Source organism: Paroedura picta, chromosome 7 (assembly GCF_049243985.1).
Source record: "Paroedura picta isolate Pp20150507F chromosome 7, Ppicta_v3.0, whole genome shotgun sequence".
NCBI classification, from domain to species: domain Eukaryota; kingdom Metazoa; phylum Chordata; class Lepidosauria; order Squamata; family Gekkonidae; genus Paroedura; species Paroedura picta.
In genome coordinates this window covers 15,516,453-15,533,797 of record NC_135375.1, presented here as the reverse complement: position 1 = coordinate 15,533,797, position 17,345 = coordinate 15,516,453, and the positions used below count along the sequence as shown (strand labels likewise).

The window sequence follows — 17,345 nt, the reverse complement described above, 5'->3', positions numbered from 1 at the left end:
AACCTTGTTCACAATCGTCTTGTTGTACAGCAATTTTTTTTTCATTGCCAAAGCAGAACAGGAGTGCTAAATTTATTAGTTCCTTAATTTTTTACAGTATGCAAATGTCCTTTCGGCCCCCTTTTGGATGCCACACACAAATGGCGCATGCTAGAGGTTTCCGAAACACGCCAACTTGTTTTTCTCTTTTTGGCGCTTCCTCAAATTTGTCGCATCGCCTCTTAGATAACAAAATCTACTTTCTGACTGAGCCCTATTAAAAAACACCCTTCCGTCCCCCTACTTGTACGTTGCCCTGATAAGACCTAGGAATAGTGAGATTTGGGGAGGAGAGGGTCTTCAATGGAGGCAGAATGTCACAGGGGCCACCTTCCAAATGAGCCACTTTCTCCAGGTGCCCATTTTGTGGAGAGAGGTCCAGAGGTAATAGTAAGGTACCTGGAATGTCCCAGGCTCAACCTTCACATCTCCCTTCCCAGTCTGAGATCTAGAAGAGCTCTTCTCGTTCCAAATCGACCTCTTTAGTAACGCAGATTTCGGATGTGATGTTTAGCCCATGAAATCTTGGGGAGACTGACGACACAATCATTACAAATGTAAAAGCAGTATTATCCCAGTTCAGTTGTCCCTCAGTCAAACCGTTGATGTCCTACAAGCTGCCAGAGCAAGCTCAGCTTGCAGTACACATTTGCAAAAGGCAATGCAATGATTGGCTGGCTGGTGCAGGCTTTTATTTCAATTACCGTATATACCCTCATATAAGCCAAGGAGGGCCTTTTCAGTGTGAAAAAGTGCTGCAAAACTAGGCTTATACGTGAGTATATAGGGAAGAAAAAACCCCCAACCCTAGCTATAATTTGAAAAACCCAAGGGACCCTGATATGCTGCAATCCTTACAGTGGTTCACAATTAACCACTTGAGAAGTTTCTGCACACCATACAAATGCTCTGTCATCGCTGAGTGGTGTCCAGGAGACCAACCTTAACTGTCTGCTAATGTAGCCCTCCATTAATATTTAGGACCGATGAAGGGGATGGAGCCATTACATAATTGAGTTGCCCTCCAACACGTGTAAACAAGCGAATGAAAGCCGCACGACCCAAGCGGTCACTTGTCACGAGAACCTGTCTTAAAATTAATCTTAATTGGACATCAAAATATTAATGGCCTGTGTGGGAAACACTGAAATTAAGCAATTACAGTGATGCGCAAAGCTCATCCATCACATCGTCAACCCGAGCATGCTCGGCGGGAATCACCTACCTCGGCTGACATAATTGTAACCTAAATTGATTTAAAACCAGCTCGAACGAGGGGAGCATTGATGGGGTCCTTCCGCTAACGATGCGCATGAAAGCGACTGAGCAATTTAGGTCCCATTACATCCAGCTTAAATAATGTTAAAAAATTTACTGTCGTCTCCTTACGAACTGCCAGGGGGGGGCCTCATTTCTCACAAAGAGCCGTTACGTTGGAGATGCTTTGACTCTCAAGGGAAGAACATGATTCAGAGTGATTTGATTAGATGCCATAGTCCCCTTCAGTCGCAAATATTTATGTGCTTAGTCACCAGGGTGTCTTCGTCAACGCATAACGTACAGTTTCCCCCTTCCCTTTTTAAAATTTTTGAGTTGCGTGATCCTTTTTGGTTTGTCCGCTGTCGTTCCTGCTTGTTCCCTCGATTTAAAAACATCAGAAGAGCCCAGCTGGATCAGACCCGTGGTGCATCTAGTCCAGCATCCCGTCCTACAAGGTGGCCCACCAGTTCCTCTGGACGGCAACCAATAGGGTCCACATGCTGATCCTATGCCAACCGTATATTACTCAAAAGCTCCTGCATACCCCTAAGCCAGCCCTTCACGAAAGCCTGGGGTTTCTTGACGGCCCAGGAAGGGTTTTTTGAATGGGCGGGAGTTAATTAATTTTTAATATATTTCTCAAATGTGTCAAACATTTATTGGGTGATAGGACTCTCTGTGGTCATGTTGACCAGCCCCCCTTCCAAAATGGCCAGTGAGGGGCCTGGAGGGAGTGGAAGAGGAGGGGTCTTGGGTGGTCATGTCCACAGCTATGCTTCCCAATCATATTCTGCATCATCCGACCACTTGGGGGGCTTCTCGGAGCCTGAAGGTTTCTGGGGTTTCTCAATGGTCAAGAACAGGGGTAGTCAAACTGCGGCCCTCCAGATGTCCATGGACTCCAATTCCCAGGAGCCCCTGCCAGCTGGCAGGGGCTCCTGGGAATTGTAGTCCATGGACATCTGGAGGGCCGCAGTTTGACTACCCCTGGTCAAGAAAGTCGAGCGAGGCTGCCCTAAGTGAACCCAGCAGTGCTGCAGACAGTCAAAGTGAACGCCGAAGATGAATATTCCATCTTTCCCGCCGCGCGTTGCCATTTCTGATATTAATCAGGGCCTTTCGATCTTTCAGCTTTTCTGGGAGAAGCGGCTGCAAGGCTTGAGCGCCTCCGATGTGAGTGAGCAGATCATAAAGTCCATGGAGCTACCGAAAGGCCTTCAAGGTACCCTTTGCCTCAGTGACGTTTGACGCGCTCTGACAAACTGGCGGCTTTCAAACCGGGGCCTGCAGAAACGGGGACCGGCCTGCACCTGAACAGGTGTTGCTCGCATCCTTCTTGTTTGACTGAACGTGGGGATGGCATCCTCAGCTTGGCTCACTCCATCCCATTGGAGAGCGGGAGATGAGGGGCATCTCCAGCTAGATTACAGTACTGCTGTTGGTGGCTAGGTCCAACCGGAGTGTATGGACCCAGATCCGCCATGATCTGGCCAACTGCAGTATGCGAATAAATAACAGGCATGATTTGTGTGGGGTGACCAGATACTTTGAACCAGCCCCGTTCCCATCTATGAATCCTCACAATGGTTCTCGCATGCCATAAGGTAGGCCATACTAGGAAAGCTAAAATGGTCAATCTTGTTCAGGGTGCTGGTTATCCCTTGGAGGATAGGTCTATCCATGGCTACTCACCATGAGGACTGATGGGAACCTCCAGGTGAAGAATCCTAGGGGGAAGGCCTTGGCCTCTGTGCCCTGTTGTGGGCCATCCAGAGGAACTGGCTGGTCACCTTGTGAGACAGGATGCTGGGTCATGGTCTGATCCAGCAGGGCTCTTCTTATGTTCTTGTAAAGGCCTCAGACACTATGTTGTTGGCCGTCCAGAGGAACTGGTTGGTCATTGTGTGAGATAGATGCTAGTCTAGATGGAACACGTCTGATTTAGCAAGGCTCTTCTTACGTTCTTTGAAGGCCTTGGTTCTGGGGCCTGTTGTTGGCCTTCAAGGACTGGTTGGCCACTGTGAGAGAGAGGATGCTGGATCAGATGGACCACTGGTCTGACTCAGCAGGGCTCTTCTTGTGTTCTTTGAAGGTCTTGGCCTCTGGGCTCTTTGGTTGGCCTTTAAGAGGAACTGGTTGGCCACTGTGAGAGAGAATGCTGGACTAGATGGACCACTGGTCTGATCCAACAAGGTTATTCTTATGTTCTTACGGAAGTCTCAGCCTCTGTGCCCTATTGTTGGCCATCCAGAGGAACTGGTTGTCCACAGTGTGGGAGAGGATGCTGTATCACATGGACTATTTGTCGTATCCAGCAGGGTGGCCCACCAGTAGCCTTTAACAAGCAAGTGGGTGCATGTGAATAATCCAACATTGTGTAGTGGCCAGAGTGTTAGACCAAGAGACCCCAGTTAAATCTGTGCTCAAACACTGGATTCCCCTGAGCTGGTCATGGTCTCACGTTATAAAGTCCATGTTCCCCTTTTGGATCTCAGACAGATGCGTTCTGGGAGTTCCTGCCTGGGAACCTAAATCTCAGGCAACAGGGACCCAAAGAAGGAGTCTTAAGCCTCCTCCTCTCACTCTCAAACTGCTCTAGGGACCTTACCTGGGGAGAGGCTGTGGTTCAGTTGGCAGAGCATCTGCTTGGCACACAGAAGGTTGCAGGTTCAACACCCGGCATATGCCCTGTAAAAGGTCAGGTAAAAGGTGAGGTGAAAGCCCTCGGCCTAAGACCCCGGAGAGAGCCATTGCTGGGCTGAATAAAGACTGACACGATGGACCAAGGGCCTGATTCAGCTTCATGTTGGTTTCCTCAGTGGGATAAATAATGGCTTGCTGGGGCAGTTTCCACAGCATGGAAGGGATAGTTGAAACCCCTTCTCCTTGCAGCTCCAATGAGGCCTGTGCACATCTGGGAATTGAGTTCTCCTCATGGAATTCCAGACATACCTTTAACTCAGGGTTTCCCAGCTGTGGGACCATGGTACCAGATGGTAGCCCAAAGACCCCTCAGTGCTACCGTGGCATGGGAGTTTTCAAAATGGCGGTTAGGTAGAGCCCTCCCACCCGGTGCCTGCCTTTTCCAGCTCTGAGAAAAGATGAAAGAAAAAGTTTCTTTATTAATTATTAAATTTATATTCTAAAAATTATTATTATTGTGATTCTTGATTGGTTTTAATGTACCGCCCTCCTGGCACACAGGTTCAGGGTGGTTTACAACGTGTGTCAAATGTCAACTGACCCACCCCCTCCCAAAGTGGGGGGCTTGGAGTCAGTGGGGGGGCATTTAAACCTTCGCCAGCCAAGTCTCCTCTCACTTCCGGGGTGTGTGGCAGAGAAGTGTGCCCAGCTGACCTCACTTCCCCGTACTTTGAAGCCTGAAAAATATTTGAGCGGTATTTCCACGGTCAAAAGATTGAAAAAGGCTGCTTGAACCCAAAGTCCTTCTACCCCAAGTCCACAATTGTTCTGTGGATTTTGTAACATATAAATCATCCCTCATCTTAACTTACCTGGCAGGATAAGGGGAGGCACCTAGGCCAGGGGTAGTCAACCTGTGGTCCTCCAGATGTCCACGGACTACAATTCCCATGAGCCCCTGCCAGCGTTTGCTGGCAGGGGCTCATGGGAATTGTAGTCCACAAACATCTGGAGGACCACAGGTTGACCATCTTGGCCATCTTGAACACCTTGGAGAAGCCAAAGAGACTCCTCACAACCAAGTAGTTAAAACCTTCCTTAGTGGGAAATTAGTATTTTCGACTAGGCTGATGAGGGAGCCTCTCAGAGCATTATATCATGGCCTCTGCTTTCTGCTCTGCCATCTAACATGGCTCACTGGCTGGAGCGATCTGCGAGGATCTCAGGCACACACTGAATGGTGCCTCTTGGACTCCCCTCGATTTATTTTTAGATAAAGCTAGGGGTGGCAGCAGGTCCTGCCTTTGAAACCAGATCGGTCGCTCTTCCCCGTCTCATTCCAAAGCAGATGGCCTTTGAACAGGCGAGTGTTGTGCTCCCGTTTCAGGTGTCGGCCCAGGGAACAACGACAACACCCTTTTGTCAGCCGTCGCCAGCGCACTGCACACCAGTTCGGCGCCCATCACGGGGCAACTGTCCGCCGCTGTCGAAAAGAACCCAGCCGTGTGGCTCAATACGTCTCAGCCGCTCTGCAAAGCTTTCATCGTGACGGATGAGGATATTAGGTAAGTCTCACTTTCAATACAGTGCTCCCAATACATAGAATAGAATAGAATCATAGAGTTGGAAGGGGCCATACAGGCCATAGAATCATATTGGAAGGGGCCATACAGGCCATAGAATCATAGAATCATAAAGTTGGAAGGGGCCATATAGGCCATGTAGTCCAACCCCCTGCTCAACACAGGATCAGCCCAAAGCATCCTAAAGCATCCAAGAAAAGTGTGTATCCAGCCTTTGCTTGAAGACGGCCAGTGAGGGGGAGCTCACCACCTCCTTAGGCAGCCTATTCCACTGCTGAACTATTCTCCACCACAGAGAAGACCTCCCTAATTTCTACTCATTCCACCTCTCTCTTCAATACACAAAGATACTTTCCAGTTTTGTATGTACAATACAGTACATACCTTTACTGGTTTTAGTTATGTTTCGGTTCGTATTCCGCCCTGGCACAGTTCCGCAGGGCCTGCAAGATGGAGCTCTTCCACCAAGCCTTTGGCAAGGGGGCAGTGACCTTGTAACATCTATGGGCCCTCCCTGACAAAACGCCCTCCCCACAGCCTGGAAGCGATCCATTGACAGAGTCCCCTTTCTGGGAAACGGAGCAAGAATTGATGTTGCCATTGGCTATCGATGTTGCCGAAAGAATTAAACTGTTTTAACTGTTTTATCAGTAGCTCTAATTACTGGTTAGCTGTTGATTGTACGATGGACACCGCCCTGAGCCGGTTCCGGGAGGGCAGTATAGAAATTTAATTTAATACTAATGCTAACAATAAAAGACCGGGGGTGGATGCACCAATGGTCTGATTCGGTCGAAGGAGAAAACTCCCTAGTCCGAGCTGGAGACAGAGGGGGGAAAGAAGTACTGGGGTGCTCTGGAATGTCCCTTTCTCATTCTGGTCAAATCGGTTTGCATTCTTGGTAAGCAGGGTGCTGCTTCAAAGCCACTTCAACCAGAAGGAGAAGAAGAGCTGGTTTTCCATACCCTGGTTTTCTGTACCCAAAGGAGTCTCAAAGCGGCTTGCAATCGCCTTCCCTTTCCTCTCCCCACGACAGACACCCTGTGAGGTAGGTGAGGATGAGAGAGCTCTGAGAGAGTTCTGAGGGAACTGGGACAGGCCCAAGGTCATCCAGCAGGCCTCACGTGTCACAAAGGGGCTCCCGATTGCCTCCCCTTCCTCTCTCCACAACAGGCACCTTTGTGAGGCAGGTGTAGCCGAAAGATCTCGGAGAGAGCTGGGACTTCTGCAAGGCCACGCAGTTGGCTGCATGTGGAGGAGTGGGGAATCAAACCCAGTTCTCCAGATTTGAGACTGCTGCGCTTAACCACAGCACCACGCTGGCATAGGTGAAAGAAATGAAGCCACCTTATCTCTGTCAACCATCCTGGAACTCTCTTCGGAAGTCTTTTCTCTCTTGTGCATTTTACTGGGGTAACAAACTATCAAAGTTGCTTGCTTCTGGATACCACAATGTTATGGGGGCAGCATGAAGATGCAGGCATCCAGACTTCCAGCTGTGCTCCCGTGGCTCTGGCTGGCTTGCCAGATGTTCCTTGACCCCAATTCGCTTGATAATCTCCGGTCCAGACTGGAAATGACCGCAGGTGACTGAAACAAGGAGTCCTGTTCTAATCCCCTTTTCCAACTCATTGTAAGCCACAGTTTGGGGGATATGCTCGTGACAACAAATTCAGAAACGTTACGCGAAGAGGTGTGGGGCCGAGAGGGTTGTTTCTGGTAACAGGATTAAGGAATTTAGTTGCTTTAGTCTGTATGCTGTAGGAAATCTCCCCCCCCCCTCCCCGATCTTGCCAGAGATGGTAAATTTGTGTCTGGGTCATGCATCTTCAGGCTACAGGGAAAAGCAGAGTACACTGTTAGGGACCCGACAGGAATCCCTCCCTTTGTAACTTGCTCCTAATATCTGAGACTTTCTGCTTGGAAGTTCCATAGTTACGATTAATCCAGAATACCATTATGGATGCCCTTCCGGGAACTCATCCCCCCCCCCCACACACAAATCCTTCCTGAGTGGTGTTCGCTTTGTTCTGAATTGGGACAAACCGTGAGAAGAAGAGGAGTTGGCTTTTATACTCCACTTCGTACTACCCGAGGGAGTCTCAAAGCGCCTTACAGTCGCCTTCCCTCCTTCTCCCCACAACAGACACCCTGGGAGGCAGGTGGGGCTGAGAGAGCTCTGATAGGACTGCTGCGGGAGAACAGCTCTAAGAGGACCGGGACGAGTCCAAAGTCACCCAAGCTGGCTGCATGTGGAGGAGGAGCAGGGAATCAAATGCTGCCACTCTCCAGAGTCAAACGCTGCCACTCTCAACCCCCCCCTCCCCCGCAGCCCAAAATGGAACAGTCCCGGAACAACTTTATCACACCACGTTCTCTTCCCATAGACCAGGCCTCTCGCGTTTTATCTCTCTCTGCAAAAAGCTCTCGGAAGCCGTGTGCTTAATCCGAATAAAGGGAGAGAGCTTGCCTAAACATATTTTAACGACGTAGGTAAAAGTTTTGTTGAATATTGAACAGGCTTAGAAGTGTTTGAACTTGGGGGGGGGGAGGGGGAGGGGGAGGCAGCTTTTGATGTCCTAAATCCCCAAATCATTCTCTTTCCCCTTGAAAGTTATTTTGGTAATAATAGGCTCCGGCATCTTTTTAAAGTTCAGCGCTAAGCATTTTTTTTTCAGCGCCGCTCTGTCCTGTACAGTGTAATAGAAACATAAAAAGTTAACACAGCATGGTTCCCCCCCCTTATTACTTATGCCTCCCAGCAGCAACCAGAGAACTCATAAAATCCAATGGCGGGTGGATGAATGGTTGAAGTGCCCGACCACCGCCAGCAGAGGGCAGTCTGGAATCACAGTCCTCTGTCGCTTTCTGCAGATGCCTAATACTGATTAATCAAAAAGAGTTTCCAAGGTTTAGTTTCTTTGGAAAATCAGCTTTCCTAGGGGCTCTGATCATCCTCTCTGTCTATCAGTACGGCATGGCACCGACAGGGACCACGGTTGACTGAGTTGCCTATCCTGGCAGTTCTGTCCCTCCGTGCGGTCTTTGACGCTTAGCCTACGAAATCAAGCTAAACACTTGAATGGGAAAGTCACTGACTTCAGGCCCACAGTTCTTATTTAGCTCGCTGTATTATCAGCCTTAATACAAAGTGTCGGCTAGTCCACGCCCTTGTCTTCCCCATAACAACCTATGGATGTGAATGCTGGACTCTGAAGAAGGAAGACAGGAGGAGAATAGACGCTTTCCAATTATGGTGTTGGAGACGAAGCCTGCGAGTACCATGGACAGCTGAAGTTACCAACAAGATAGTTTTAGAGAGGAACAAACCAGCTATGTCATCAGAAGGGAAGATATTACGGCTAAAGCTCACTTTGGACCCATCCTGCGATCAAACTCGCTAGAAAAATCATTAATACTCAGCATGGTCAGTGGCAAAAGGAAATGAGGTCAGCAAAGGATCTGCTGGCTCGACACGATCAAAGCCGATACAGGGATGACCATGAACCAACTAAAAGAAGCAGTCAGAGACAGGGGCGAGTGGCGAAGACTTCCCTATAGAATCGCTGAGGGTCGGACATGACTGAACGGATGACATAATTCTGCTTAAACATAGTTCCTTTGAGTGCAAGTCGATCATTGCAGTTTTTTGTCTTGGGTCCGGGGGAACCCTGGGGTTACGTAAGAGCTCCCCAGGGCCTAGACGGCCTTTCCCAGATGTTCAGATGGCCAATGACATCTCTAGACGTCACTGGAACTCACTTCCCCTGTTGCACTAATGCAGCCTTTCTCAACTTTTTGCCACTGTGAAACCCCTGAAACATTCTTCATGCTTTAAGAAACCCCTAGAAGTGGTATGATATTCTGCCGAATATGCTTAGGAAGCAAGGCTATATACACCCCCACCCAGGGGCCCTCCCCTTGCCACCCCCTCCAGGCCCATCACTGGACATTTGGAAGGGATCTCCAGGGTCATCTAGTCCAACCCCTGCACAATGCAGGAACTCACAGCTACCTGCTTACTCACAGTGACCCCAATTTCATGCCCAAGTGATCCCTCCGCCGAAAATCTCGAGAAGCCAGCCTGACCTGGAGGAAATTCACCTACCATCCCACAGTGGTGATCAGCCCTGAGTCTTCAAGGAAGGGCCACAAGAGACAAACACTGGCGCATCTCTCCCTGTCTACCCACTCACCATCTGCCTAAGTTCATAAAATCAGCATTTCTTTCCATGCGGCTCTGATGGCAGCATCTGTTGACATTAGCCACACCTTACCGGGGGGAAGTCAACCTGTGGTCCTCCAGATGTCCATGGTCTACAATTCCCATGAGCCCCTGCCAGCGAACGCTGGCAGGGGCTCATGGGAATTGTAGACCATGGACATCTGGAGGACCACAGGTTGACTACCCTCGCCTTACTGCACCCTGTTCAAAAGGCTGCACATGACAGAGACCCTTGCTCATCCCATTCATTGGGTTGCGTGAGCAAGAGATCTGCTGTTCCTTGCATCCTTAAGCTCCCTGCGCAAAAGCCAGCAAACAATTTGGAAACCCCTTGTACGGCTTCGGCGTCCGGCGCTCTTCCCCTCCCCCTGGGGTGGCTCCTCTTTGTGTTTCCCCCAAGGTGGCCTGGAGAATCTATTCTCCTGCCTCCCTGCTGCTTAAAGCTCCATCTCCTTTGTCAGCCCCGACATTTCCTTGCGAGCCCCCGCCAAAGCCTCGCTCAGCGTCACACTCCACATGCAAAGCTGAAGCAAGATCTCAGTCAACTGGCAAATAAGCCTCCTTCATTATTTAGCGAGGGGCTTTTCCGCCGGCATCTTCACAGCCTCGGCGCAAGATCAGCCCCGGGAGCTTTGGAAATCATCCAATCCCCCGGCATCGTCCTGGCTGGGATGCAGCTGTGGTTGTTTCCGAGGCATTACCTTCCCCGTAGCCTTTAAGACGCTTGACATTTTGAGAGACCGTTTGGGAGCTTATCCCGGAGCGGCGCAGAGACGGACGCGATGACGCAGGAGAAGGAGGAGAAAGTTTGGCCAGATCCGACTCTCGGCTGCAACCTCCGACTCACTGATGCCACGGGATCTCGGTCCCCGCAAGGGTGGCGTTTTGAATCACTGGCGGCACACACGGGACGGGAAGCAGGGTGTCAGGAATGGGATTCACGGCATGCTGAGCGGGTCACACGAGCAGGCACTTCCCCCTGGGGAGGTATCCAGAAGACCGTTTTATCTACGGGGAAGAGGAAAATGTTGTAAGCCACTTTGGATGCCCCTTTGGGGAGAAAAGTGGCAGATAAATCTAAGTAAGCAAATAAGTGCCCTGGCCTTCATGGCCTAGGGTATCCTGTCTTGCGAGAAAGGGAGAAAAGTACTTCTTTTCTCTATGCTGTCAACCTCTCTGTGAAGGCTCAAGGGGGTGGCAGGTTACAGTGGACGAGCGATACGGATGTGAGTGTCCTGCATAGTGCAGGGGGTTGGGACTAGATGATCCAGGAGGCCCCTTCCAAATCTATTATTCTATGATTCTTACAGCCTTTATCAACTTTTGCTGATTGAGAACCCCCTGGAACATTCTTCAGGCTCTGCGTAACCCCAGAATTGGCACGATTGTGTAGAATATGGTTGGGAAGCCTAGTTCTTGCCCACCCAAGGCTCCGCCCCTTCCAAGACCCTCAATCGCCATTTGGGGAAGGGGGTGGGTGGGCCAACATGACCATATTTGGTCATAGCATCCAATAAATATTTAACACCTTTAAAAATATATACAAAATTGACTCCCACCCATTTGGGAAACCCTTCCGGGGCTGTCAAGAAACCCGAGGTTTTCACGAAACGCAGGTTGGGAAAGCCTGATCTATCATGTTACTTTTCGGTCATCCGTTCTCCAAGATCAAGAGTCTGAGCCTCTTTAACCTTTCTTCATAGGGATGGTGCTCCCATAGTGGCCCCTTTCCAAAGTCTCTTTTGAGGTGCAGTGACCAGAACTCCATTAGGAGAAGTCTTAGCGGTGGGATAATCATTCGGTCCAACTCATTGTGTGTAATCCTGATGGTCATTTGAGGCAGGTGGGCAGATGGCTGTCTGCTCATAAGTTCCTTTCCAGCCATTGACTTCTCTGTCGAGGCTTACACGGCCAGCAGGTTCAGTGGATAGTCCAATGAGAGAAAAGTAAAAAAAAAAAAAATTGAGTGGCCTACGAAGAGGAAGTCTATATTTTTTGCCTCAGTTGGAAATGTGGGTTTTAATACCTACTTCCAACGTGGGTTTCATGAGGTGGAAAATCTTTTCTTGTGACTATATTGTTGTCACAGGACAATCTGGGTTTCATGAGGTGGAAGCTCCTTTCTTGTGACTCTGGGCCGCTGTTCGGTAAAAGCCAACTGGAAATTATGCCACCCAACGAAAGAGTGTCAATGTTCAGAATCTCAGACTTCTGCAGGTGGACCCCATCTTCATAGAATCTTGGAATCATAGAGTTTCAAGGGACCTCCTGGGTCATCTAGTCCAACCCCCCGTATCATGCAGGACACTCACAACCCTATCGCTCCTCCACTGTAACCTGCCACCCCCTTGAGTCTTCATAGAATCGGCCTCTCTGTCAGATGGTTCTCCAGCCTCTGTTTAAAAATCTCCAAAGATGGAGAATCCACCACCTTCCGAGGAAGCCTGTTCCACTGGGAAACCACACTAACAGTGGCCCATCTTCAAATCGTATGGCAAGGAAACAGTCACAAGAAAGGAGCTTCCACCTCATGACACCCACATTGTCCTGTGACAACGAAATAGTCAAAAGAAAGGAATTTCCACCTCATGAAACCCACGTTGGAAATAGGTATCAAAACCCACATGTCCAGCTGAGGCAAAATACAGACTTCCTTTGAGGAGCCTCTGAGAGCCAGTTTAGTGTAGTGGTTAGGAGTGCGGACTTCTAATCTGGCATGCTGGGTTCGATTCTGCACTCCCCCACATGCAGCCACCTGGGTGACCTTGGGCTCGCCACGGCACTGATAAAACTGTTCTGACCAAGCAGAAATATCAGGGCTCTCTCAGCCTCACCCACCCCACAGGGTGTCATCGTCGTCGCCTTCTCCTCCTCCTCCTCCTCCCCCCGTTGTGGTCACCCCTTCAAGTACTGACCAGGGTTACACATTACACTTAATCTTAACTTGAGTGCTAGCACGGTGTCGTGGTTAAGAGCAGCAGCTTTTAATTTCTTACTCCTCCACATACAGCCAGCTGGCCGACCGTGGGCCAGTCACAGTCTTGATAGAGCTGCTTTCACAGAAGTGTTCTCTCAGAGCTCTCTCAGCCCCACATACCTCCCAGGGTGTCTGTTGTCGGGAGAGGAAAGGTGGTGGTAAGCCATTTTGAGACTCCTTCGGGTAGAGAAAAGTGGCATATATGAACCAACTCTTCTTCTTCAGGAATCTCAGGGCTCTCTCAGTCTCACCTCCCTCACAGGGGGTCTATTGTGGGGAGAGGAAAGAGAAGGCGACTGTAAGCTGCTTTGAGACTCCTTCTGCTAGAGAAAAGGGGCATATAAGAACCAAGTCTTCTTCTTCAGTAATCTCAGGGCTCTCTCAGCCTCATCTCCCTCACAGGGTGCCGGTTGTGGGGAGAGGAAGGGAAGGTGATGGTAAGCTGCTTTGAGTCTCCTTCAGGCCATGAAAAGAGAGGTGTAAAAGCCAGCTCTCCTTCCTCTTCTAACCCAAAGGCCAAGAAGTGGTGTTCTCAGTCCCCAGCTGCATATTTTTATCATTTCATCGTCTTGTATCAACCCACATATGCTATCAAGAACTAATGCCCTACCTTCTGCCGTGTTGCATGGGAGATTTCGACAAATCCCATTTCCAGCTAGGCTTCTGCCTCTGTGGACAGCACTGCACAGAACCAAGTGCAGGTGGGTGTTTTAACTGTCCATTTGATTTTGCTAAATTCCTTCACCCGCGGCTATGCGAAAGAGAACAAGGGATAAGCAGGGCCACAGCGGATAGATAACAAATGCCAACAGCACAGCAGTTCCCGTGTAAACAAGAACAAATACAATTCAACCATGACAATAACTGAGAGTCTCCGTCCAAGCAACCTTGCTTCACATAGCATAAAGCCCAGTGGTTCCAGATCAATAGCCAACCATGGCTAGAAGATACATGAAAGCGTAAATAATTCAGAAAAAGCCACCGGTTCAACCTAATTTTTGGCCACAGCCTTCTTCAGAAATTCACTCCAAGAAATTATGCAGGTGGGAGCTGCGAATGGCTGCCAAGGCTTTTGACTGGCTCCTAGCGGATGAATTTAAGATTCCGTTTCTCTTGAGACCCCAAGAATTGTGATTGAACGGGTCACTAAGTTTGTATAACTTGCCATGAGCTGTTCTAAATGTACTCTGCAGGGGTGGCCAATCTGAGGCTCTCCAGAAGTCCATGGACTACAATTCCCATGAGCCCATGTCAGCATATGCAAGGGTGGCTCTCCAGATGTCCATGGACTACAATTCCCATGGACCCCTGCCAACATGTGCACGGGTGGCCAAACTGAGGCTCTCCAGATGTCCGTGGATTACAATTCCCATGAGCCCCTGTCAGCATATGCAAGGGTGGCTCTCCAGATGTCCATGGACTACAATTCACATGAACCCCTGTCAGCATATGCAAGGGTGGCTCTCCAGATGTCCATGGACTACAATTCACATGAACCCCTGTCAGCATGTGCACGGGTGGCCAAACTGAGGCTCTCCAGATGTCCATGGATTACAATTCCCATGAGCCCCTGCCAGCATGTGCACAAGTGGCCAAACTGAGGCTCTCCAGATGTCGGTGGACTACAATTCCCATGAGCCCCTGCCAGCATGTGTATGGGTGGCCAAACTGCCTCTCCAGATGTCCATGGACTACAATTCCCATGAGCCCTTGCCAGCATGAGCAGGGGTGGCCAAACGGAGGCTCTCCAGATGTCTATGGACTATATGCTGGCAGGGGTTCATGGGAATTGTAGTCCTTGGAAATGGACTACAATGACACTTTGTTGCCTTTGTTGCTGTACTAACCAGGGTTGACCCTGCTTAGCTTCCGAGATCTGTTGAGATCAGCCTAGCTCGGGCCATCTGGGTCAGGGCTGCCAAATCTTAACTCGTTGTTTCTTAAAACAGAAGCGTTAATGTTTTCACCTGTGGGCTTTTGAATGCCTCCCCAGGAAGCAAGAGGAGCGGGTACAGCAGGTGCGCAGGAAACTGGAGGAGGCGCTGATGGCGGACATCTTGTCGCGAGCCGCAGACACGGCTAACTTAGAGGAGGTCGAGATGGACCACGGAGAAGAAGAATAGGAAATCAGGAATCAGGTGCGGCCCTGGCTCCAGACTTTCCCAATGACAACGATTTCTTTTTAAAATCGTAATCCCTGCTGGTAAATTGCCGAGGAAGGTGTTAGTTGTTCAGTGGGGCGGAGGATTCCTCCGTCGCGAGGAGAGTGAGATGAGGAGGAACTGCAGACGAGGCGTTCTTAGGACAAGGAGATCGCTAGGCGTGACTTGAAGCTGCTGAGAGCCAATTCAGACCTCTCACTGCAGTCAAGAGTGGCCATGCTGACTTCCCAGCTTTTTCTGTGCCCTGGGACAGCACTGCATTAGAAATGGCTCAGCGTTGGAATTGGTTGTCCAGGGATATGGTAGGTTCTCCGTTCGTGGTGATGGTGAAGACCATAAGAACGTGATTGTGTTTTTTTTTAATTTATCGTGCAGTGTGTGTGTGTCGCATAGCCAGGAGATCTGGCAGCCAGGCAAGGGACATTTGGAGGTGATTTGCCATTGGCTGCCTCTGTGTCATGGCGCCTGGGCTGATTCTGCACTTACTTTGTTTTTCCGTTGTGGATCCTGCTGAATTCAGATCAATTTGGAATCAGGTCTTCCTCTGTCTCCTTCCCTCCCCGCATTGAAACAGAAAAGTCTTCTGCACGTCATTAGGGAAGCTCAGAGGGGTGGGGGTACCAAGCACAGCAGGAGCCTCTTTTCTTGAAAGGGGGAGAGGATTGGAGACAGCAGAGGAGGGGGAATAAATCCAAGAGGAAAATCTCTGCAGAGAAGTTAGGGCTTCCCCTTTAAGGGAAACCTTCCAGCCTGGGAACAAGTGGGAACAACTGACGCCTCTACAGTGTCAGAGGCTCGAGGCAGCTAGTTAGTTTGGAACAAACAGAGAGCTGCACCTTTACCCATGCCAATTTTTCAAATATTGAAGTTTATATCCACTCCAGGATATTGCGGGGAAAAGGTAGGGTCACTCCGGGTCAATCCAGCTTGTTACATTGGGAAAATTTAAATTGGCAAAAATCAAAATGGAAATTGCATTCAGTGTAGATGGGAGGGACTGAATCATCCTGGGATTGGAATAAATATCCGTGCAGATTCAGCCCTAGTGCTCCTTGGAGGAACTCCATCCAAATCCTCAGAGGTCTCCTGTTAAATCCGTGGGTTCGAAGGAAGCCAGGCACACAGGGAGTTCAATCAGCTCTTCATTGTGACCAAGGGACTTCTGAAGGCTTTGATTTCAGGCACCATTCTGAATCCTGGGCAGAGATGAACTGTAAAAAAATTAAAATGTACAATATTTTCCACGCACAGACTTTCTCAACCTTTCCCTCTGTCTTACAGGTACTTAAGCAGAATTATTCCCGGAAGAGCCCGGAAGCTGGAGCACTTCCATTGCACCCCACTGATTCCCCATCGCTAAGAAGAGGACTCATGCACATTTATATAGCTTTCTAATAGCATTAAAAATCAAGGCCTTTTTTTGGGCTCTTATTTTTTTATGTTTATCTCCTTCAAAAGAAAAAAAAAGAGGAAAACTCAAAACTTTTATTTTGTATCTTGACAACTTTAAAAGTCTGTCTCTTTTTGGATGATGTCCGACACTTTCCTAAAAAAAAAGAAAAACACAAACCAAAGTGGAGTTTTATTGGATGCCAAATTGCAGTCCTGCTGGAACATTGTGGCTAGCACTAAATATTTTGTTGTTTTTTTTGTGTATGTATGTGTGCACGAGTGTGTGCTTGTAATTATGGATCTGGAAGGTTTCCCTGATTTTAAAAAATTATGACATAACGTATGGGTGTGTGTAAATATATACATATATAAATATATATAAACAGATTTTATACTGCACTTGAGGGAAAGCATCTGTACATTGTCCCATTGTCATTCTTGGAAAGAGAAATAAATAATTGTATTTGGAGCTACTACATTTTTAATCGGTGATGCACTAGAATAAAATACATGTTGGCGGGTGCCGCATGCCCAGATTATAGTGACATTGATCATGGACACAAACAGTGTTAAATCTAGCAAGCAGTAAGGGGGCAAGAGTCCTGGGTTCCAGATCATGGTCCGAATACGTCTTGAGTTCTATTTAAAAAGCAAAAAACCATGACCTTCCCTGTTAAATTCAGCGAGAAACTCAATGCAATGTGGATGGGCACCCATGGAGTGTGAGGTTCTCCCATGCTGGATTTGGCCAATGGTCTTCCGATCTCAATTCTCCATTTGTTGAAATGGACACGAGCGACCTACCTCACAGGGTTGTTGTGAGGATGAACCTAATAAAGAGCGTAAAGCACTTTGTAAACGACACGTGATCAATGACCAAGGGAAGGGGGAAGTGAGGTCCCTGGTGTCCCAACAGGTGTGAATAACGCAACTTTTGTTTGCTCTCGGATCCCGCTTAGCCCTGGCGAGGCAGCAGCACATTACAGCGCTGAAAAAGAGGCAACAAAAGGGAACTTTAAATGATCAGAATGATGAGGAAAGCTAAAATGTTTGGCGCTTTAAAG

At 48.9% G+C, this 17,345-nt stretch overlaps 1 protein-coding gene across 1 annotated transcript in view; it reads left to right on the top strand.

The window, feature by feature from the left end:
* MBD2 (methyl-CpG binding domain protein 2) overlaps positions 1–17,140 on the top strand; it is a 53,029-nt gene extending 35,889 nt beyond the window's left edge. Inside the window, exons 4-7 of the mRNA XM_077346798.1 lie at positions 2,431–2,521; positions 5,330–5,507; positions 14,721–14,865; positions 16,171–17,140. Coding sequence (XP_077202913.1) covers positions 2,431–2,521; positions 5,330–5,507; positions 14,721–14,850 — 399 coding nt within the window. The 3' untranslated portion in view covers positions 14,851–14,865; positions 16,171–17,140. The remainder of the gene's footprint in view (positions 1–2,430; positions 2,522–5,329; positions 5,508–14,720; positions 14,866–16,170) is intronic.
* Positions 17,141–17,345: the final 205 nt, after the last annotated feature.